Below are 24,034 nucleotides of genomic sequence, written 5' to 3' on the forward strand. Positions count from 1 at the left end.
TAGTTTTGTGCATTTTCTGGTTGTGTGCGTTGTTTGTACCGCCTTTATAGTTGCCTGGTCACGCCTTGTGTTTTTTCTACTTTTCTTTCTCTCATTTTCTCCTTTAATATGTACCGCTGTCCTTTCTTTCCCTTTCATTTCCCGTATCCCCTCCCCCCTGAGTAGGGTAGCCAACCGGACAGTATTCTGGTTAACCTCTCTGCCTTTCCTGTACTATTCCTTCCTTCCTTCCTTCCCCGTTCCCTTGATAATGATGACCAAGGTGCATGCCTAGTTCGTATGATTGTCATGATAGCGCCAACTTCGAACCTTGACCACAACTGAGTAAAGCTGTGGCGTTATTAGGCGTCAGATAAACTGTGCCAGAGCTTTAAACTGCTCTGCGCTGTTTCGATATCAATTAGTTGATGTGCTTTAAAGAGATCGTCTGCTCAGTTGGCATGATGCCTCAGTTGGTGGTACTTGAAACACGTAAATAACTCTCGAACACATGTTTTTCTTTACTTTTTCGACATTAGGCGCAAAATACAAAAATCATGCTACAGCCTTAACCTGTACTGCACTATTAGTGTCCTCATCCTGTTTGCTAGTAACAGGATCAGGACTTTACCAAAATTCCCACGAAATTATGGGTCGAGGATGGGATAAATGGAAGCAGCGATGCACCAAACGAGGGGACACGGGAAAGCGCATCTACACTTCGATTCATGTTTGAAGATAATGAAGAATGTACTGCAGCGAGACATCGCCGCTACCCCTAGCCTTCTTCATAGTTAACCAGTCAGTTTGTGACCTGTTGAAATTTGCGTAGTGTGTAAGCGTGCCCCCCATCAGAATTTCTGGAATCTCTCTTTAAGCGCGTGTAGTTTTTATTTTTGTGGAATGGACGCGAGACGGCAGCACCAGCTGCGAAAGAACATTTCATATCTCTAATCTGAAACAATGTAGGGTCAAATGCTCCAGACTGCGCATTTTGTGTTATGCCAGCACTGCCGATAGTCGAGCTCCAGTTATTTTATTGTCATTGAACTGTGATTTCATCACAATGGTTTCGCAGTGAAATTACCCTAAACGTTGCTCAAGCCTCGTAGTTGCAAACGTGTACGTCCTCTGGTGCTTATTCAGTGTGCTCCTAATCCAAAAGGGTGTCTATGAATCTTATGACCACGGCGACGTCGGTCTTTAACGGGGAAGACTTCTGACTTAAGGACGTGGGCGAAGAATTCTTGGCACCTAAGAGTTCTGTGGACCGTGATCCAAACTACGGTTGCTTCCACTGAGATGCAAGGAGGGAGAAAGGCAACCACGGACGTCCGCGGGACGTCCGAAATACAGCCGAACATCCAATCCCCAGTTTAGACGGCCGCTGCACATCCACTATACGTCCATGTTTGGATGTCTATTTTCGGACGTCCAGTGGACATCCGGAAACGGATGTCCATGTCTTAATGACATCTGCCAGTGGACGTACAAAGTTACAACGAAGCATGAAATAATGGCTTCAATTGAATATAGAAGCGAAAACGAAAAAGCAACTGTGCTTTTCAATTAAAACGATTTTGTACATCACCCTGACTTGTATGTTGCAAGTTTCATCTTCATATTTGTAGTATTAAGCCCAATTTTTTCTTTGTTGAAGGATGTCACCAACTCCAATGAGGATGCTTTGGGGAAGGATATATAAGAAGAACCGCTAAAGAAACATGTGGAGCAATTTCACTGTGTTCATGTATGCCTGTCTGCCCGGTAGTGCGTTGGTCTTGCGCGGTGTACATTTCGTTGCAGGAGCATAAGCTTCTCGTTATGTAATTTTTGGAAATTTTTACTGAACATCCAAAATACATCTAATTTCGGACGTCCGACTGAACGTACGAAAGTGGTAAATCCGGACGTCCCACAGACATACATGGTACGTTCATCGGCCCTGATACGGGCGTCCTACGGAAGTCCGCTACAGCCGGAGTGGACATACGGTGGACGGCTGACAGACGTCCGGTGGTTGCTTGGGAGTCTTCAAAGAAGATATATGCTTGTTTACTTGCAGTAAACTTACTTGCTGTAAGTTTACTTGCAGTAAACTTACAGGCACTGCTACCTGCACTCGATCACTCCAAATTGTTCGCACGAAAGCTAATCTCAGCTACCGAGGCTGGAAGAACTGTGATGGCAAGCCAGGCTGTATTGCACTAGAATATTCACAGTGTAAATGAACGGCGATGGTAAAAAACCGATAATTCGCAGATATTGCGCATATATTCAGGGCGCCGACCGAAACGCAATGCATATGCACACAGGGCACGCACAAACTCCGGTTCGGTGTTTGGAACTAGACAAGAAATTAGAAACAAGGAAACATCAAACTTTTTAATAGCTATCGCTTTCGCGTTATCAGCGGCGTCTAGACGCGCGGTGGTGCGACGCTGCGGCTCGGCCTGGTGCCCCTGAGTACGATCTGGCGACGAGCGAGCCCAACAAGAATTTCCTCGAGCGTGATGTCGCTTATGGACATTTCGGGAAGCCGCAGGTCGCGCTTGATGGCCGTCATCTTCGTGAATATCTCCGCCCAGCTCGTGTACGACTTGCCAACGCGGAATTTCATCACGCCCTGCGTGAACGGCAGAGGAGGAAACGTCAATAGGCGAATGTCAGCATGGCCTGTCTGCCTACGGGGCATACATCGAAAAAATTTAACGCCCCTTTCTGGAAAAGGGGTGGCTGAAACCCGAAGCTTTGTCCGATACGAATGCGAAGTTCACAATTCTATCGACCAATGGCCAGTCCAAATCTACGAAACGATGATCTAAGCGAATGGGATGTGATTTTCTATGCATTAGTTTGAGTGGGTCATTAGAATGGGCTCATTCGGTTATCTCAGTGTCATTGTTGATTTTAAACTTTGGCTGATTGGTTTGTGGATATTGTATTTGTATCGGAGAAAGCTTCTCGCTTCGTCATCGTCATTATCATCATCATCCTCTCGTAGTGGAAACCTATTTTGTAAAGTTTGCTTCCTTCCAGTGTAGCTGACAGCAGGCGTAGCTGATATCGGTGTCTCGAGAAACCGATATCTGCTACGCCTGTAGAGTACGCTTCAGGCGGTTACCTCAACAGACCTCCAGAGACGGGCGGAGAAGCAGAAACGGACAGGGTGCACATAAAAACTTCCTCTATTCTCCCAAAATCTAGAAAATATCTTCAGAAATAAACAAGACGAAAAAATTCCTCAATTCCGTTCTCGAAGTACCGCAAATATATTAAGAAGGGCAAAGAGGCAGTGAACACGCGTGTTTTCGCCCATTCCTTACGTGCGAATCACGATTATTCTTTCAATAAAAATTAGCTGCGTATCAGCATGCTCCGCAGAAAAGGCGGACAAATCGTCAAGACGACAGTCTTCTGGCGGGGCCCCCACCACAGAACTTTATCTGCTCTGTCTCTGACAATCCATCGGACTCTTTCCCTTCCCTCTTGGTCCTCCCGCGAATACAGTGAAGGTTGGTTCAGTTCGGTTCCGTTCAACTACGTTTCTACGAGTCGTGTATGATCTGTTAAGACAGCACGCCTTCATAATTTTTATGCTGGGTTCAAGCAGCGCTAACGGATATGGTCTGTTTTAAAGTATCTCTCCTCTATCCGAAAGCGTTTTTTTTTTATTTTCTATCGTTACATGAAACGAACGTCGGCACGATATACAATTTTCTTTTATTTCTTGTACGCATGTCCGTTGTTTTCTTTGGGCTGAATAATGCTGACATGTGTGAGCCACGGCAGCAGTTTTACCATTTTGAAATGCCTTTGCCTATGCATAATATACCTTGTGCTCAAGCACTCTTTCAACTGCTTTCTGTCATGGCGGCAAGTGGTCGAATTGGATGACCGACCGACCCGACCCGAGCCGACCCGACCTGACTTGGACAGACGAAACTTTTTTTTTTTTTTTTTGTTTAGGCGGCACAAAAAAATATCTTTGGAAAAATCTGCGACCACCCACTGCTGAAATTCAGGCACCGCGAAGGCTGTCCGCCCACCCCAAGCATCCTACCCCGTGCTAAATCTAACCGCCTTTGCACGACTAGTTGGCACCTCTATGGCTTTCGGGGCACCTACCACCTCCGGATAAAGTCGTGCAGACGATATATCGAGCAGTATCTGCTGAGTGCAGACGACGCCACGGCGCTCGTATGCGTTAGGTGATGCGATGACCTGCAGAATCCTGGTGCCTAGGCGCGAATGGTTGGACGGTCCGCTTGTACCGTACTGTTCTCTCCTTACCATGGCGACCGACCGCGAAACGCAAATATGGTAACCCTCTCTGTTCCTCTCGCACACCGCCTTTCAAGACGCACGCTTGTGAGTGCCAAATATAGTAAGGAAGCCTTGACTAAGCTATTTACGGGAGTCGCAGCAGTACGGCGGAAAGTTGCTTCGATGGACATCCCAGCAACACCGCAGACCCGAAGAACGCCACGATTATTAAGCTGGGGTTTATTAAGAAAAAGCGTCCACTTTTGAAAAGATTCGCTTTTATTAGCTGCGGTCGTAAAACCACTCCTGTGAGAGCTGCTAGAAAACGGCCGGCCCACGCGAAGCTACCTACGAACTGGTGTGCCTGGTTATTTCGGACCTTTTAAATGGAGCCCTTTTGGGCGAGTGCAACTTTAAGACACAGCGTTTCGGCTAGCCGTACCAACCTCGTAGAGTTGCTGGAGGGCGGCCTCGTGGAATTCCTCTTGAACTTTAAGCAGGACGCCGCTCTGCAGGTCGTAGTCGTAGTGTCGACCGGGAGGTAGGCGAACCGTGACGGTGTAGCAGCGCCCGTACTTCTGGTTCATCTCTTCGGCGTCGCCCAGCGCCTCGACCTTGGCAGCCTTGATCACCGCTACGCGGTCGCACACGAGCTCGCAGAGAGACATGCTGCGCATGCGCAGAAACCCCGAACAAATACGAAGGCCGTCACACCGGAGTAGGCCGTAACATTTGTACACAGTAAGCCCAATTACCCGAAAATTTATACCAAGGCATTAGGGCATTTCGACCCTTGTTTTTGGGGTTATTGCATTATGTTAATAACGGTGGCTCATTTTAAAAGCATTTTTAGGCCTGCTGGGCCCCAGCGCTCAAAAAGTCACTCAAATTGTGGACGAAAGTTTACCAATTTCTAATCTTAACATTACTTTCAAACTTGAAACTTTAAATTTGCACTGTGCAGTCATACTGACTCTTTGCATATGATACTTATGAGTTGACGTTCCCGCTGGACTTGATGATATGATGTGTGTGGTGAATTAAACACTGCTTGCAAGAATCGGTCCTCCTCGAGCGTTGGGAAGATGTACACCCACGACATCTCTTAGAAAGTAGATAGAAAATTACAGAGGCTTTAGGTGGAGCCGACACATAATAACCACCTTCCTTTCAAAGAACTGGCAGAAGCTATGGCCAAGGCGTTTAAAAAAATAGTCAATAAAAATTTACATACTATGGCAGGTTTCTAGCTGCTTCTAAACCCTTCTATTTAGGAAGCGGAGTGTTGCTCGTACAGGGACGCGATTTATTTATGCGTGTATTTTTGCCCTTTTTCCTTTTTTCTCTCTTTAGCCGCTACGCAGGAAGATATCAGAAATTCCTTGAAGGCAACATTTCGGCGGGTTACAGTTAAACATTGAAAACATTGAGAACAAAACGCAACAATTTTCAGTGCGCAGTGGCACTCTACTTCACCTGTGGCTTTAGAGGTATAGCTACCGGCTATGTATCCTGTTGTATTCAGTGCCACAACACAGCTCACTCATAACTCAAACCAGCGTTTCAAACATTGTATCTAAGTGGAGAGAGCGGGAGAGAGCGAATTTTAATAAGCTCGAAAGTGAGAGATAAAACCCTTACACCCTATCAAAACACAAATAATAACACCCTTTGAAATTGCGTTATGAATGATAAACCACCCTTCAAAAGGGTGGGAAGTTAGGTTTTTGCAAGGGTGTAAGAGTGTCATAAATGACCAATCATGCATGAAGGGTGTTTTATTTTTTATTGATAGGATGTAAGGTTGCTAGTTATAGAAGGCTAGTTACACCCTGGTGGGTATAAATTATTTTAGAGTGTAGCTGTCTTAGCCCGTGCCACAAGGAGATAGTGGTTCTTTGGGGCGACAGCTGGTCAGCAACGTCTCAGGAAGTTGTGTATACCGGTAAGAGGTGATGATGATGGACGTGGCCCGGGTGCTCCTGAGGACCTGCAGCGCCCGGATGACCTCGTGACGGTAGGGAGGCTGCACGTCCGAGAGCGGCTCGTCCAGGAACAGGACGGGGGGCAGGCCCACGGCCGCGCACGCGAGCAGCAAAAGTTTTGTCTCGCCGTGGCTGCGGGGTTGCATTTGTTGCGTTTCTCGTAGTTTGTAATTGTGAAGCGAGTCTGTGGCGACCATTGGTCATTGGGGTCAATTTCTTCCGAAGGTCACGCTTACAAAATAGTGCGGGAACACTTCGGCTGCGCCAGAGCTGACTGGCGAAAGTGATCTTACAGCTCGACACATTGCACCGACGCACGATGAAGGGAGGGTACCCCAGCACGCAGACTCTTTTCAAACATAATGCATCCTTGCGCATAACTGATCTCATTGGTGGGCCACAGATGCGAGCAGAGATGTGATCACAAAGAGTAAAGATTGAATTGTCTTTTTAAAAATAAAACAGAGTAGTTATCAAATAAACAGAAAAGTCATAATTAAAGACCTAGAACTTCAGCAATAGTGAGCGTGCCCTATGGACTTTGCACTTTGTTTCAAAAATTTTTTTTTCTGAGGAAACGTCACGGTTATAACAGGCTCACAGAAAACGTGCCGTACTTCAACTTCACAGGCCGAATGTCCTCCCGGCCATCGAGCTTCTTCAAAGAAATTTAGCCGTCCCCTGCGGCATTGTCTGCCCTTAGCGAGAAAGCGCCATCCACAATTGCCCACCTCCCCTGGCCTCTTAAAACTCCCCACTCCACAGTTCAAGTTTTGCCCCGGAAGAGGTACCCCTTACCACATCGTATGGGAATGCTCTCACACACCTGACCTACTTCCCAATCACCACCCTTCCCCTTCACAGTGGGCGGCGCAGCTGTCCAGCTCTGAACCCGGCTCCCAGCTACCCTGGTATAGTGCCTAGTATATTCTAGGCACTGTAACCCTGGTGAGACGGGCCCGGATGGCCAGCCAGAGCCAGGGACTCCTCGACTCAAGAGTACCCCCACTGGTCTGTCTCCACGCACGGAGTCGGATTGGGATTCAATAAAAGTTTATTCCTCATCCTCCTGCATTTGGCATTGACTCCAAACTCTAACTTACTTTAACACCCCTACCCGCCTTAGTGGCTCAGTGGCTAAGGCGTTGTGCTAATGAGCTCAAGGACGCGGGTTCAATTTACCGGCCTCGGCGACCGCTTTTCTGATGGAGGCAAAAAGCGAGAACACCCGTATGTTCCAGATTGCGGTGGCCATTAAAGATCCCCAGGGGGTCAAAATTAATCCGGAGCCCTCCCCTACCCCGGGGCTCATCGCCTGTGTATACCGTCGGACCGTGAAACCTCATAATCAATCAACTTTCAATCAAACCTCATAATCAATCAACGCCCCCAGCCCTCAACACCCTGCCCAACAACCGTAGCAGCGGTAGTACGAGCTGAGGAGCTCCATACTTGAAAATCGGGGTCCCCTTACCTTACTGTCCGAGCACTGGTGACACATCGCGGTTTTCAAAACTAGGAAAAGGCCTTTCATTTTAGATGCGACGGCATCTCATTCACTCGCCTTGTCCCTCCATACGGCGTTGTTGTTGTCCGTCCACACCCCTCCCCCATTCTCCTCGCCGTGCGAGCTGCGCTCTCCGCCGCTCACACCCTCTCCTCTCCGATAGCGAACACTCTCTCGCGAGGGCATTGGATTGGATTGGATTCGATTGGCTTGGCTTGGCTTGGCTTGGATTGAATTGTATTGGATTTGAATTGGATTGGATTAAAGTGGATTGTGTTCGATTGTGTTGCGTCATAGCCGCGCCACGTTGCGTCATAGCCGCGGCAGGGGGTTCACGGCACGTTTCACGCGATGGGAGAATCAACCTAACGGAAACAACAACGGAACCCCCTATGCGTCGCATCTACACAGGGGTTCCCGCGAGGGGAGGTGGGAGAAATTTTTCCCTTTATTTTTACTCGTCTCGAAGAGACGTTTTATTTACTCAGTCAGTTTTTAGCCGTACAAAATGCCTGAATGTCGTAGTGGGAGCGAAATTCGCTTACGATTGGGACATAGCTAGCGGGTTGTGGTGGTGGAACGCAAGTTATTGGCCTTTAGGAGGGGAGGGTGTTGGTGAAGGGAGGCCCAGACGCCGGCTCAGGGGAATCCGAGTGCCATGGACGCGGCATCTGCTCTGCTGACCAGTAGGAGCTAGTGGACCAGTAGGACCAGTAGCTAGCGGGAGAAAATACATATTCCTCGGAAGTCGTTATTCAATGATCCTCATGGTCTCGTCGGTTCACGAAGATCTCGTGATTGCTTCCTATGTACGCCTGGTGCCTATGTACGCCTTCCTATGTACACCTAGTGAATATACGCAATTTCATTAAGCTTCCGAAATATACGTGTATACGCATCTTCATTTTCAGCTGGAGAAAGTAAGCAATGTACTTTCCGATTGCCAAGCCCCATGTTTTACTATAAGTGATTCCATGGACCCTCGCGGAAATGAGCTACGCCTTGTATTTGCCTGCTTTAAGAGAGTGAAGGCCCGCGGTGCTAGAAACAATTGATCTAAGCACGCTTTCCAACCAATCATCGATCCAGAGAAATATTTTTGTGATTGTTTAAGGGCATGGTAATGGCCTGAGAAATTTGTTTTTTAAGTCCCCGCATACCTTACGCCGTTCTACAGATTACACCGCCACGCCATTGGAGACCAAGAAAGACACTTCTATTCAAAGTGCAACAATAACGATACTAAGCACAGAGAATAAAATGCGGCCCCAGTGGCTCCAAACCTGCACTTGTCGATCATCTGGTCCTTGTCGAGCAGCCCCACCAGGTCCAGCACGGCCTTGACCGCGACCTGCCTCGGCTCGACTCCCCGCACCGCGGCCACCAGGTCCAGGAGCTCGGCCACCGTGAGCGGCGGCATGCTCTCGGCCGAGAGCCCCTCGGGGGCATAGCCGATGCCCCGCTGCCAGGAACGCACGTCGGCGCCCAGGGCCTCTGCCTGGGTGTAGGCGTCGCCCCCCGTGGGAACCACGGACCCGGCCAGGATCTCAAGCAGCGTCGTCTTGCCGGAGTTGTTGACGCCAGCGATGCCGAGACACTCGCCGCGCCTGAGCGTCAGGCTCACGCCGTCCAGGACGCTCACCTGTCACCAGCGAGAGAGGGTGCACAGGTTAGGCGACAAGAGTGTGGGCCAGTGAGGACTACGACAGAAAAGGCTGCTGGGAGGTGTGGGAGAACAACATGAGAGTACACACTAAACTTTTTTACACCCTTTTTGGCCAAAAAGGGTGTAAAAATCTTGTCCCATGGCTAACACCCTTAAAAGGTGTTTTGGCAAAAAAGGGTGTATGGCTGAAAAAAAGGTGTTGAGCTCAACACCTTTAAAAAAAGGTGTTCAGGATGCTCAACACCCTAAAAAAATGGTGTTGAGTCTCACACCCTTTTTTCTAGGTGATGGCATGCGCCGAGGCAATGTCAAACGGCGGAGAGCGCAGCATTCAACACAAACAGCCAATACGTACAAGTTACAGTTGGGACACGGGATGCAAGCGGTACAGGGAGTGCATACTTACTTACCAATACATGTGCTGTTCTTGCTTTTATACCCAGCAGAGGAAAGCCCCCAGATGGAGTCGGTGGGCTGGTCGCAAAAAACTGATATTTTAGCGCTAATTTGGCAAGTATGGATTTTACTACGAGAATATACAAATCAACACGCGAATTTGCAAAACCTTTTTAATTACGCGGTAGTTTTTCTGATTGGCAACTTATAGAATTTTATTAAATACCATACAAATCTTCCCTGCCACCTCAACACCCTTCAAAAAGGGTGTTCATTATTTAAACACCCTTCGTCCCAGAAGGGTGTAAAGCTACAAATTAGGGTGTTCGAAACTAAGAAAAAGGGCGTAAAGAAAAAAAGGGTGTAAGAAAAGATCGCCAACGAAGAAAAAAGGTGGAGAGACCTCCAATATTGGAGGCATTTTGTACCTGTTTACACGGGTGGACTGAACATTACATTCTCTACAAGCGGGCGGGGGGGTTGTACCTCACGACGTTTACAGCAATATGAATTGGCATAATTTATTACCAGTGAAGCTCTTTAAGCTTCAGGAGGTAGTTTCGGTGGCATTAGCAAAAAAATACAAAGAAAAAGAACTGGGGCACCTGTAAAGGGTGCACCACCGAAGATAGGGTAATATAACAGTGAAGTTGGCTTTCGAGCTTGTTAGAGTGTGAGCACAAGGGGCGTACGCGAATCCACACCTCTTACTGTACCATTTCAAATGTGCTAGTCTTTTCTGGATTCTAATAAGGTAAAAAAAGTCGCGCAGCTTGCAATAGTGGTGCAAGGCTGGAGAAACAGCAACGCTGGGGGCCGACCTACCTTGTTTCCCTCTTGGATCTCCTGGAAATGGGGAGGGGGGGAAGGGGGGCGCACTGGAACAGCCTTGTAAAATCCGGTTAAATTTGGCCTCATCCCTGAGCGGTCATCCTGGCTTAGCAAGAACATTGTAAAGCTTAGCAAACATAACAAAACTTAGCAACACCGGAAGAAACTAGGTCGACCCCCAACGCCTCTGTTCTTTTTTTGCAACTGAACACCTATTTCACACCCTTTCCACAACCTACAGAAAACCAAGCGTGTTGCAGTTGGTAAACATCCTTTTCGCCACACGACTACAGTCTTCCTAATGTTGAAGGTTCAAATTGGTGTTTCACGTGCCAAAGCTAAACTTGGGGCATGTGGTGCACCGAATAAGGAAACGAGCGATCATTGCATAAGAGCAATTATTTTTTTTTGCGTTTGGAAATTTCTTGCGAGTAGAGGAATATATGAGGGGATGTCTTCTTCTTTACAGTGCTATTATGCATCCGACATGGCTTTATTCAATGAACAGCTGAACACCTTTTCCACACCCTTTCAACACCCTAAGAAAAACCAAGGGTGTTAAAGTCGATCAACACCCTTTTTTTCAAACAAAAAGGGCGTGGAGCTAGAAAAAGGGTGTTGAGACTCAAGAAAAAAGGGTGTAAAGGTCTCCCAACACCCTTTTTCCACTTATGCTACACCCTTTTCAGCTAAAAGGGTGTAAAAAAGTTTAGTGTGTATGTAAGCCTGAACGTGCAAAGTTGAACGTGCTGAACGAGTAGCTGAACGGAAAATAAAACAGCTCAAGCGTAAAAGACGAGAGAGGGACTACTTCACAGTGAATTGGTTTTGTCCCCCCTCTCATCCTTGTATTTTGCGCTGATTATTTTAAGAGCTAAGCTCTATAGAAAATCGTAATTTTTCGCCTCCACAGTTAAAATACCAATAAATTGCAGAGCACGCGCACGTGAGCGCGGGCCTCGCGGCGACCGCCTGGCAGTTAAGAAAACCAAGAAAATGGCTAACACTCACGTTGGCGTGCCTCGCGACGATCGCCCAGCGTCCCCCGCGAGCGTTTGCCAAGCCAAGCATACCCACTTCCCACTTAGAGAGATTGGCCAAGATTGCGGCGACCACCCGGCAGTTAAAAAACCAGCAAAAAAATGCCGAGCGCTCGCGCAACCATCCAGCGTCATTGGCGCACGTTTGCAAGCCAAGCATACCCACTAAGGAGATTAGCGAAGATTTGCGAAAAAAAAAAAAAAAACATTTGCGCGGAACGAGCAAGACAGGTCATAGCGTACGCACCCCGAAGGTGAAGTCAAATGATCATCACTTAAAAAAAAAATGAAGGAAGCTCACACTTATAGTAACATCGATGCAGTAGAGGTCGTTGCGGTAGCGGCGAAGGTGTAAATCGGCTGCAATCGCAAACTTAAACCGTCGTGATGGTCGTGACGGTTGCCTACAGCTTCGCTACCTTACATAGTCTTACACGTTTATGTGAGCTTCCTTCATTTTTAGATGCGAAGCAGCTTATGGTCGCGCCTGTTCCCTCCGCCGTTGTGCGGCCACCGTTGTGCGGCGTCCACACCCCCACTGCGCATTCCTGGCCAGGCACCGCTGATGATGATTGTGGCAGGATGCCCCTAGGGATTGGCCAACCAAAGAATGATAGCTTCGCGTTCAACCACCGTCGTCATGTTCCCGTAGGGGAACCGTGAGTAGTATGCGAGGCATTCCTCCTCTCCTCTCCGACGCTCCTCTCCTCTCCGGCATTCCTCCTCTCCTCTCCGACGCTCCTCTCCTCTCCGGCATTCCTCCTCTCCTCTCCGAAGCTCCTCTCCTCTCCGGGATTGCGCAACGCATGGCAACACCTGCGGCTCCGCGCGCGATAATGCGAAGCCGCTTAGAATTAGAGGCGCGATTTACCGTGTGGTTTTTGTGGTAACTACCAAACTTTTCGCTTACCGAAACTACGAAATGGGAACTTGCGTTGACCCCGTGGTTGCTTCGCATACTACTCAGGGATCCCCAACTGGAAGATGGTGAATTTTTTTTTCCTTCGTGCTTCCCCACTTTCCTAAAGCTGCCGCGTTAGTCGAGCAGTCGGGCGTTATGAGGGTGCGAGCTGCGGTGCAGAGCACCGGAGTAATTTATGCTGCTGGAGGTCCTTTACCGATAAACAGACTGTTCATAGTTCCTCGGGAGTTACTGTATTTATGCCGCATAAGATAAAGCGTTCTACTCCCAGAGCTGGCACGGGAACTTGAGCGTACCTCAAAGAAGACTGGCCGCACATCTGCTACTGTCGCTGCGAAAGTCGATGACAGATGATAGTCTTCTGCCGCCCCTGCCACGCACGCAGCTTTCTCTCCTGTCTCATATCGGTCCACCTCTCGCGCTGTTCCCCTAAAGATTTAGTCCACCCGTTAGAGGTTTGCTAAGTTCAATTTTGCCGCCGTCGCTCTGCTGGCGCGCCATCTGTTGGGATTGTTAGAACTCAGCCCCCGAGCAACGAGCACGAGACTCAGCCGCCAGCCTTGTTCGCATTTTGTGGTTAAAACATTTTTTCAACGCGCAGCTGTTGTAGTTTGCCGTAATGCGTGGCGCGGAACGCGCAACACGTCAAAAAATGTACACCATCTTCCCGCGAGGGGAACCATGGGGTAGATGCGACGCATCGGGGGTTGCCGTTGCGTTATTCAAATCATCGGACGATGTCATCGGAGCGCCGGCGGCGGAACGACTGAGCGGAGCGGCGCACTTACCGCGTTTATATGCAGCGGAATGAGAGAGAGCAGCGCATATCAGCGCATGCACATGTGTTAACCGAGCGCAAGCGCGAGCGCAAGTTGCGCGCTAACGCACAGCTGGCACGGCGACGGGAGCGAGCTGACCGCGCTGACGCACCGATGGCGCTGCGGTGAGAGCGGCGGAGCGCACAGCTGCCACACCTGCCGCGCCTAGAATGCGGACTACGCCGCGACAACGACGCGGGACAAGGCGAGTTAAGAGATGCGTCGCATCTAAAATACCAACAAAATGCTGAGCTCTCGTGGGCGCGTGCTTTGTAACGACCGCCGAGCGTCCCATGCGCGAGCAGCGTCTTTAGCATTGAAAAAAATGGCGAAAACTTTTAGGAACGAGAACATGCCGATCGCTCTAACGCGTGCCGCGCGGTAAACACCGAGCAGCCAAGGCTCGCGTAGTGGCTTTAGCAAAAAAAGAACTGTGGTTGATTTCTCTGCCATAAAAGTCGGTAAAACACTAAAGTGAAATGTGCAGTGAAATCTGCAGCTGAGCATGACTGGCGGGTCGGCGGTTTTCTTGTGAGAGTGCTTGATGAGCGCCGTCCTCCTGGCGCTTCGGCAAAGGTGTACTGGCGTCATTTTCATGACGGATATTACGTCAGTGAAATCTTGGTGTATCCCGGCATCAAACACTTTCGTGTTAAAACGAACAACCCTAAGTATAACTACACTTTAGTACTAAAGGTTGCTTCCACCCTGTGTGCAGGGGTGGACCCTTTAAAGGCCCCTTGGTTTGTTGAACTGGCGTCCCTTCCGTGACGGATAGGACGTCATTCAAATCTTTGTGTATACAGGAATAAAACAATTTCGCGTTAAAAAATGGCGAAAACTCTGAGGAGCGAGAAAATGCCGATGGCTCGTGAGCGCGTGCCTTGCAGCGACAGCCTACGGTCCCAGGCGCGAAGTGGCTTTAGCAAAATAAATAAATAAATAAATAAATAAATAAACTGGCGAAAACCTCGAGGAGCACCTTGACGCCACAGCTAGCGCAACACCGGCTCCACAGAACCTCGAAGAGACTCCAGGAACGTCGCGCACGCGTCGTGCACGTACGCACCACCGCTGCGTCTAGCTGTCATCAAGCGCAACCACGAATGTAATGCTTGGCATGTGGAACACGATTATATCGATGGATATGACGATGGGTACTAGTAGCAAAGAGCAAAGCGACGACAAAACATTTAAAGAACCAATTTCATACTTGTACGAATGAATAGTGATGTGTCCTTCATTGCTTATGTAGAAAGAAATCCTGCAGCTGGGCTGTGGTTCAAGCCTCGAGCGACCTTAAAGCTTCGCCAGTTTTTTTAAGCGTTCTTTTTTCATTTTCTTTCGGAAAAATGGAGCACACATCTACTTTTCATTAAAAACATTAAAAATACCGGGTGTGTATCGAGGATCTTCCTCAAATAAACCTGGTATATTTTGTGCTCAACGATGTTCAGATTCATTTTATAGCCTATATAAACGTCTCGCTAAAAACCTCTTTACACTTTCGCTGGGCGGGGTAATGTAGGGAAAAACTGACAAACCAAAATTTTCGTGTTTGAGTAGCTCAAGAAAGTCTATCGTCTTTAAAAGCAGAATACAATCTATTCTGAGCAGAGGAAAGCTTAACATCACGAGGCCCAGACACTTCAGAGACAGAGAACACCAAACGTGCGTTGTCTTTGCGGAAACTATAGGTCGAAGTATGTTTTGCGGTCCTTGTACGGACGCTTGCTTATGTCGCGGGAAACGCAGCTTCTATTTTTTATTCATTGGTGATTGCCCCTATAAAGAAACTTAAATGGGTCCTTGGAATCGACATTAGCGCCCTACGTGAACATATACTTCCTAAAGGCACTAGGGCGCGTAGGTATAACAAAACTAGGATGGCCTATTAACAGGAGCCTTGTGGATATCAGCTTCCAGCGTCTACTGGGCCATACAAGATGGATGTCTTAAGCCTTACACCTATATTTCCCCTGAACCCATGAGAAGCGTTCCCCATTCAATCCCTTAACAGTGTATAAGCTCCTCTTTTGTGTAGATGCAACCTTTCATCACAGCCAATCTCTGGTGGTTTAGGCATTATGAACTGGTGCGTCGGCCGGGCTCCACACTGAGAGGGAGGCCGTAACTTTACGTCTTTTAGTCGATCGATTCATTTGAACCAGGCGGAGTGATTTTTCTGCTACCGCAAAGTCAAAGCAGAAACGGAGAGCGTGTCCGTACCGGTTGGTTGAATCCGATGGACATGCGAATGTTATCTATCGCCATGGCAACGTCCTTGAAATTCCCGTTCGAACACACGTTCTCCACGAGGTTCACTTCCCGCTCCAGGTCGGGATCCATAGGCGTGTCCACGACCCGAGGACCTCGCGTCGGCTGCGTTGACCCGTGGGCCCTCTTGTTCCCTAGGAGACGACGGACAACGCACCTGCGAATCCCCGAGTCGCTATACGTTACATATATGACAATTTAGATCATTTATCTTATGTACTATACAACGACCGCTACCTATTGAGAAACCTGGGGGTGGGTTCTCAGAGATGGCGGCAGTCGAATAAAACTTTTTCGAGAGTAAATAAACAGAGCAAGAAAAATAAACCGGAACTCAAGATTACGTAGATAAACGAAAAAATACGGTTGCCTTCGAACGACCGCAAGCTAATTTACAAGACAGCCCGATTGTACGCTCGGTGCACTATACAGACACCAATGCCTTTAGCCCGCAGGAGCCCTAGTGTTTATCTAATGTGAAGCGTTATCACACGTAGTGCTCAAGCATTGGCAGCTGTTTCTGAAGCTTCACGCGCTCGCTCGGCCACTTAACAATGGGTTTTATTTGTGTGTATCTTGCTGCTAATAAACTAGCGAAACTGCCGCGGTGCCAGAAATGCGGCGTGAAAATTTCGGTTCCTAAGTTCCCATTGGCTGAGATGTGTTCTACAGCAAGTGTTTTAAAGCAAAGGAAAGGATCGCGCTCCGACAGGCAACTCCTGCGCATGCGCGCGCAGCTAGGGGAAAAGCGGAAAGGACGCCGACGGAACCGCCGGATGTTGGGAACTCCTGCCGCTTTCCCTACCCTCGCCCAGAGAACCAGCAGTCACCGGTGATATAGGACGCCCTGGGTGGCGCAGATTGCCCTGCATCGTTCGGCTGGACACTCAGGGGCATTCGAATGAACATTAATGTTTTCTCACTGGAAACGCACAGGGATTGCTCATGTGGCTTCTGGAATTATTTGTATTCTTTCTCGACAACCTTCCGGATTTTTCTCACCTATTGCCCTTTCCTAAGCTTTCCGAAAACTTCAAATGTTCCACCATCCAGTGGGTTTCGCTGCGGTTGTAAAGCTGGATATGTAAAGTCGACCACCGCCTTAGCTGGAGCAACGCTTCGCTCACTAATCCGCCTTCTCCTGTACCAGCGTAGGGATATTAAGTCAACGGCTGCATCGCTCACAACTTTAAAGCGGCGTTTAAGTCATCGACATTAGTTTAGAGAGGTTTTCGTTAGGTTTTTCAAGATTTTCCACGCTGAAGTGCAATATGCTGCTTTAGCTAAAAGGGCGGAAGACTGTACGTTCTATGTCGTAGTGTGAATTGTTGCCGAAAAGTAAATAAAGGGCTGATTTTACAAAGTGTTCGCTGCCGCATTAGATGATGAATTCGGGGCCCGTACCACCGCAGCCTGTAGGCCAGTTGCGAGTCGAGCAGAGCCAGCACGATCAGGAAAAACGTGCCCACGGCGAGCAGGCTGGCCAAGTCGTAGAAGCCGGAATCCTTGAAGGGCTCCAACGGGTACACGGTTCTCGCCGTGTCGTTGTCGGAGAGGGCTGCGTGCGCGTAGCGTGCAGCGTTGTCTGCATGCTTGAACAAAATCTCTGCACGTGCATTGGCATGTCTTCAACCGAATGTTTCAGTACACACCTCATTGCAGTTTAGTAAGAGTAGCAATAAATTTTCTTGTTAAGCATTAGTTAATTAACCTTTCCTTCTAACTCTAAGACATTCGGAAAACCGGCCAGAATATTGACATCTGTAAGGGAGTGCCGAACACCAATGGGTCTATGGGGTGCTGATATTCGGTGACAAAAAAAAAATGTGTAAAAATTGAACGTGCGAATTCACATATCGGACGTTAACATTCTTTTAAGGAACTGAAGCTCGCGCACATTCCGCTACGTGACTTTGAAGACCCGGTGCCCAGACCCTAGAGCTTTTTTCAGGAAAAGAGGGCCTTTTATTCCATCAAGTCTAGCTAAGGCCCTTTATATTAGTTATACCATTACGCCAATCTACACCTAAGGCATTTCTTCTATTTCTTCACACTGTAGTCATGTTTAGTCGTAAGAGTGAGTTGCGGACAGCCAAGTAATATTTACTTTCTTCAAGAAACTAACATAATTGGTGGTGAGCGCCGGCAGCGGCCCTAGGGTAGTAAACTTAGAGAAGAATGAAGCGTGCGCTTCAATACCTCTGCAGCACTGCGAGATTCTCTCGTGGTCCACGAAGTAGGAATGTTGGCAGGCTTTGGCGAGGAGCTCGTCTTCGTTCTGGCAGATGGAGTTGTGTCTGTACAGCATCAGCTGCTGCACCACGGCCCGGACGAGCGAGTAGGTGGGGAACCAGCGGCAGAAAAGGCCCCACACAAAGATGGCCACGGAGGCGACCGTCGTCCCATTGCTCTTCGCGAGCAGCCGCAGGATCTCGGCACTCAGGGATCCCGTTATACCTGCGAAGAGAGCGGACGAGGCAGGCGCGAATTCCGAAACTATGCAACACTTCCGAAAAATTTCGGTCGCACTTCTGGTGCCACTGATATTCTTTCTTGTGATGACAAAAGTCACACCTAAACCAACCCACACTCATTTTGAACTTTCCAATATCTGTCTAAAGATTAAATAAATTGTTTTGTCGGCTTTGTTGCAAAAACATGCTTCCGTTGCACTGTAGATTTAGGTTGCTGCTTCACATTCTTTGGCGCATAATTGCAGTACACGCAGTCTGAGAACTTTTTATTGGGACTGTACAATGCATGCAGTTGGGAAGTGTTTAATTCAGCTTAGGTAGTCAACCCGATTAACCTTAGGCTATATTCAGTGGGTGACCCTAAAGTTCCCGCACGTGATGGGAAGTGGTTAGATAGATATAGTCTCCTGTCACCTCCATCACTGCGTAAAAATAGAGCGCTTTTCCTGCAAATTACAACACAGCAGCAGCATCCCATGTGATTCCGGGGTAGCGTTTAGCCTGCATTTTGCCTCTTTTTATTTGCATCTACTTAACGTCGGATGATGGATGCTGTTAATTGTCAGGTGTCCGGAAGTCAATAAAACAAACAAAGCTCAAACTCTAGACGAGCTCACAGAGAAAATATGGTGGGATAAGCGCTAAGGATATTGTAGAGATTGCTATGCTACACGATGAGTTTCGACTACTACAATCAACACTACCACATATTATCCTTGCCATCATCCTAGTCATAATCCTCATGGCACCATAACGTGGTCGACGACGTGGCCACGATGACGCCATAGCTCGGCTAGCTTCCAGCCAGAGATGCTTCTCCTACCGACAACCACGCCGTGAAGCCACTAAGATCTACCGTACACGTAATGCTTTGTAGCTACAATAGTCACGAAATTATTGGGTCGACTCACCCGCGAAGAAGAGCGCAATCGCGAAGAAGGAAAAGGCGCGGGATGTGCTCCGAAACATCGCAGAGACGAGGTAGGCAAGAGGCAGGCTGGTGAACGCGTTGGCCAGGAACAGAATCAGGATGGAGACTGCGTCGCGCAGAACACCGTTGCACGGCACTGAACTGCCTGACAAACATGACAAACGCTGTGTGCCACACGTAACGTTACAGGAAAAGACACCGAACCACCATTCACTAAAAGCGAACTTTGGGGCTTTCACAATTATGTAGCATTCGAAGTCTACTTTTTATGGTGGTGTGAACACATTTTATTCCTATATTATTTTACCACGGTTCGGTAGATGTTTAGAGTGACCAGTGGACAAAGATTCTCACCTATGTGTTACTTTGTGTGCGTGCTTACGGTTCACACCATCTACTTGTCCATAGCTCCGTAATTGTGTAAGCAGGATGGCTTACCTTCTTATGCGACGACTGTCTCAGTACGCACATGTTTTGGTTTGGATTTTTTTAAAGTTGAAGGCTCGCGCTCTGATGTCCCACTCTTCACATTGATAAATAAGCTTGACCGCTAACAATTTCCTTTCAGTTTCCAGAATTAGACTTGGTAACTGGATCTAGGCTCGCTTTTTAATTGCATAAAGTAGTTGCAAATTTCCTGCAGGCTTCTTGTCGTGTTTCTTTGCTTTGATAGACTTAGTCCACTTTATGGAGGTCAATGCGTAGTTTCCTAACTTTGCTTGCAAATATATCTACTCATGGAGAATATATGTCAGGTAGTTTCGTCCGTACCGTGGTAGACCAGGTCCATGTCGGCGTGGTTCAGGTATATGAGCAGGGCAAGAAGCACGCTCGTCCAGACCGCCGTGAAGAAGTCGAAAAGGAAGTGTCCCATCCAGTAGAGGCACCCTGACATTCCGCTCATGAGCTGCAGGTTCTTGAGACCGCTTTCCCTCTCGACCATGGGCAGCACCACGTGACCAGCCACGTGCGAGCTCATCGCGAGCGACAGGAACAGGGAGTACAGCACTCGCGTGGTTGCAGCGCGCGTTGCGAACAGCTCCGACTCGTAGCCCTGGCTATGAGGACCTGCAAGCAATGTTTCTGATTGATGGAAGGACTCATCCAGAGCAGTGGAGGCCACGCGAGGCTGCCAGCTTAATTTGCACTGTGTGTGAAGTGCTGCTCGTCAATACAAACCAGCAATACAATACAAAGAAAAAGTACAATACAAAGTCAATACAAAGAAAAAGTAGGCCCACATGCCCAGAATATTTCGTCTAGAGAGGGGATACATAACCTAGCCTACAGCATTTCTTTTGCAAGTGAAAATTGGCGGGAATGCGAACACACTCCTCGAAGTGAAGGGTTATTCTGTGCTCTGTGCAAGTAGTACCAAAAGTGTTAAAAGTTCAAACAACATATTCTACCACAATGCGCCACTTAAAGTTTCTAAAAGCGTAACTGTAATGCAGCTTTTAGTAAGGTTATATTTAAGAAATGATAGGCGAAAGGAAATGTACAAACTAACAGAAGAGAACCGAGACGGTACAGCAGCGATATCTACTGTCAGGACGGCGGTTTCAGTGTCGGTGCGATGCCCGCCTGCAAGGCTAGGTCACAGCAGAACCCCTGCACAGCACTGTGTATATGGTCGCGTTTTTTCTGGCTGTGTGCTGCTGCCATTTTAGAAACCTCCTTCAAACTTCACTTTGGGCTAAAATCCAGTTAATTCCAGTTAGAACACCCGGAAGAAACCGTGCAAAGAGCAAACCGCCGATAGTCCTGGAATAGAGATAGTGATGATGTGGTTCTTCGAAACGCGAGCTACCGACGATGACAACAGAAAGACGACGAAAACGACGGAGCAGGCAAAATGTTATACCAACCCGCCCAGACAACCACCTTTGCAAAAATTTGCCCTGGGTGATATTCCCTGTGTGGTTTGCTAAGTCGTTAGGAATATAAGTGTAATAATTACCAGGAAGCGGGGCAATGAATTCAGACGCCGATATGAACAAAAATTCGTGTCACATCGTTCCTAATGTCATGTAAGCGAGTTCAATTTTAAAATTATCTTTTCCGTTCATTCGAAGAAATGGTTCTCAATTCTTGACGTAGCAGATATCGAAATCTGTGTGCAAATTTATGCGGCGGTGTACGACGGAGTCCCGTGCTCTAGCGACATGGGCGGGGGGTTGACTTGTGATCATGATTTCCCTGACTCGCTTCTGTTCTATCTTGAGCTATATAGCTGCCTGCGACTTCGCAGTATCAGTTTTCTACAAAAAAGTGGAAAAGGAAACGCATTACTTAAATTTTACTAATCATGCATCGGTAAATAAAACATCTTTTGCAGCCGAACGGACGCGCAGAGGGCTACGGGAGGTACAGGCTTATGTCTGAAGCCAATGTGTTGGCAGTCTCCGAGGTCGATTGCTGAAGATATGCAGCAGACATTGAACGATACCGTATCACGCAGTTTCTGGCTTTTACCGTGTGAGCTAATCAGGGTGCTAGCATGGACCCTGCTAGCATAGGGTGCTAAGGATAAGACATGAATATGAAGGGTACCTAGCGTTGTTGCAATAAACCACTTACTGCATTCCTTAAGACAGCCCTGCGACTGTTTGAATAAATGAGAGATGCAACCTTCGGGATGCTGACTTGTGATTTTATCATGAACCCAATCTACACACGCTTGGTTACGGAGCTTTTATGAGGCCTGTCCAAGTCACGCGTCTCGTCAGAAAGTTTGTCCACACCACCCCCTTTTGCCATCGTAGAAGCAATGAACTCACCCGCGGGAAGCGACAGCCTGCCGTTGACGCGCTCGAACTGCGTTACATCGCCGGTGCCGTTGGCGACGACGAGGGGCGAGTTTACGAGCGTGACGAGCGGTTCCTTCTTGCGCGTCAGGTTCCTCAGAAGCGCCGTGTGGAACAGGCTTGTGACGACGGAGGCACTGTGCGCACACTGGCCGTTGTACCACAGGTACACGGGCAGTCGGCCGTTGCTGCGAGATGAGCCGCCGTGAGCTCGCATGAGTTACCACTTAGCCATTAGTTGTGTACCTACCGCTTACCTTCGTTACACCAAATACAAATACGGCTTTTTTTAATAACTTAACTGCAGCCATCTGCTCCGGCACAAAGGAATGAAAATTATGGCCGTTCTACTCAACGTGAAAGCTGTCAAGCATTGAGCAGTGATTAGCCAAAGGGGCTGTGGCACCCTATCTTGACTAGTTAGGTATCAGCCTGCCGTTAATACCGAAAATAGTCAAGAGAGGGTGCGGGAGCAGCTGAAAACGCCTATAACGGCAGACTGCATTGAGTTTTGATAATTTTGTGGTAATTATGTGTTATGTTGTTTTTTTCATGTTATTGCGTACTTATTTGCGACCTAGCAACGGCAGCGTCCGTGGCAACGACACAGCTCGAAGATCACCCCCAATACTTTGTATATCAATAACGGGTGCCTGTTTAACGCAATGGGAATGACGTCAGCTTCGTAACGCGAGGTCCCCAGGTTCCATTCCGCTCTATCGAAGCTTTTGTTTGGGTACGTGACGCCACCTGACTGCGGTGGTGCGATACCGTCACCCATGATGAGCTACGACGACAAGCCAGGCACAGAAAGTGCTCCGCACTGAAGAGAAAAACACTGGTGACCACCACGTATGCGTTGTGTCAACTAAGCCCTGCCCACTTCTTGTTTGGTGAAAAGAATGACAAGCCTTTTACGACGCAAAAAAGAGGAGGAATTGCTGTGTTCAGCGTGCCTTACTTTAGTCGCAGGAGGCTGATGCCAAACTGCTGCTCGATGATGTAGCTGTGAAGATGGTAGCTGGCCATGCGGGAAAGGTCGGATTCCAGAGAGTTGCCCGTGGGAGAAAACACCATCACGTTGTGTTCGGCCATCAGCGGCGCCAGGACCTCCTCGGCGAATTTCATGCTGCGTCTAAAATGCGGGGAAAAGGTACGGTCCCTCTTCCACATGTCTATGTGTCGCGCACCCTTTCGGAACTACTTTAAACTATTCTACTATTGAGGTATGCTATTGTAGCATGCTTAAAGTACAACACGCTATTTAGGATCCCCCTCCCAATGTTTAGAACCAAGACCTGTTAAAAATTAAAGCCATTCCACTCAACGTGAAAGCTGCGGAAGTGCAAAGTAGTGATTCCCCCCGATGTGCTAGGGCGCCGTAATCCGCTCACTGCTACCACCCATCACGCTCTTCGCCTCCCTGTCTCACTCCTGTATTGATGAATTGAATGGAGGTTTGTCCACTACAAATCGAATTTCGCGCCTTAGCAGTCCTCGCACGCCCCCTGCCTGCAACTGCGCAAGCGGGAATTCTGTTCTTTTTGCGCTTGCTATCATCTCGAACGTGCCGGCACCTTACTGCGCATTTTGGAACGCGTCGTTTCTGGCCGGCACTTTTTTGCCTACTATTGTAAAGGCAACCCAATTGGCATTCCCAACTAAATGAACGTGGGGGTGGCAGTTATATACGCAGGTTTTTAATGTACCAGCAGATATTTTTGCGATAAACAAATGGGAGATGTATGGCAAACACTAGAAGTTCAGGAATTTAGAACTGTTATTTTTGACTGTATAAACCGTTTGTTTTTCCAAGCCTCTGTTTCGGCTCATTACGCCGTAACAACGTGGGGTTAAATGGGAGATGTATGGCCATCGCCTTCTGTACTTTTCCGAAGCAAAACGCATCGCGCACTTCCTAATGGGAGTCAGTGGTACGCCTGCACTGCTCACATGTCGCGAGGTGGGGCCCCGAGCTGAACCGAGATTACGCAACCGTAACTGACTTCGAGAGCGGTTTGTGCCTTGTTTCCAAGGCAACCGATGCTTGAGGTTGTCAAAGAAATGGCGCTCGCGCCAGCACAGAAAGCTCAGAGCCGCGGCGGAGCATGTTTTGTCATCGTTGCCGCTCTCCA

At 48.3% G+C, this 24,034-nt stretch overlaps 1 protein-coding gene and 1 long non-coding RNA gene across 2 annotated transcripts in view; both read right to left on the minus strand.

Moving 5' to 3' along the window:
* Positions 1–24,034, minus strand: part of LOC144163053 (uncharacterized) — a 487,499-nt gene that overhangs the window by 263,534 nt on the left and 199,931 nt on the right. The gene's annotated exons all lie outside the window — the stretch shown is intronic.
* The window catches only part of LOC144162188 (phospholipid-transporting ATPase ABCA3-like), a 72,028-nt gene continuing 50,281 nt past the window's right edge, over positions 2,288–24,034 (minus strand). Inside the window, exons 17-27 of the mRNA XM_077692661.1 lie at positions 22,861–23,034; positions 21,873–22,087; positions 19,864–20,160; positions 19,073–19,198; positions 17,887–18,144; positions 17,092–17,245; positions 15,640–15,844; positions 9,021–9,379; positions 6,189–6,362; positions 4,692–4,914; positions 2,288–2,605 (exon numbers count right to left, since the gene is read on the minus strand). Of these exons, the coding sequence (XP_077548787.1) occupies positions 2,399–2,605; positions 4,692–4,914; positions 6,189–6,362; positions 9,021–9,379; positions 15,640–15,844; positions 17,092–17,245; positions 17,887–18,144; positions 19,073–19,198; positions 19,864–20,160; positions 21,873–22,087; positions 22,861–23,034 (2,392 nt within the window). The 3' untranslated portion in view covers positions 2,288–2,398. The remainder of the gene's footprint in view (positions 2,606–4,691; positions 4,915–6,188; positions 6,363–9,020; positions 9,380–15,639; positions 15,845–17,091; positions 17,246–17,886; positions 18,145–19,072; positions 19,199–19,863; positions 20,161–21,872; positions 22,088–22,860; positions 23,035–24,034) is intronic.

The sequence above is a fragment of the Haemaphysalis longicornis genome, unplaced genomic scaffold, assembly GCF_048455015.1.
Source record: "Haemaphysalis longicornis isolate Haplotype H1 unplaced genomic scaffold, Haemaphysalis longicornis Haplotype H1 scaffold_12, whole genome shotgun sequence".
Classification (NCBI taxonomy): Eukaryota; Metazoa; Arthropoda; class Arachnida; order Ixodida; family Ixodidae; genus Haemaphysalis; species Haemaphysalis longicornis.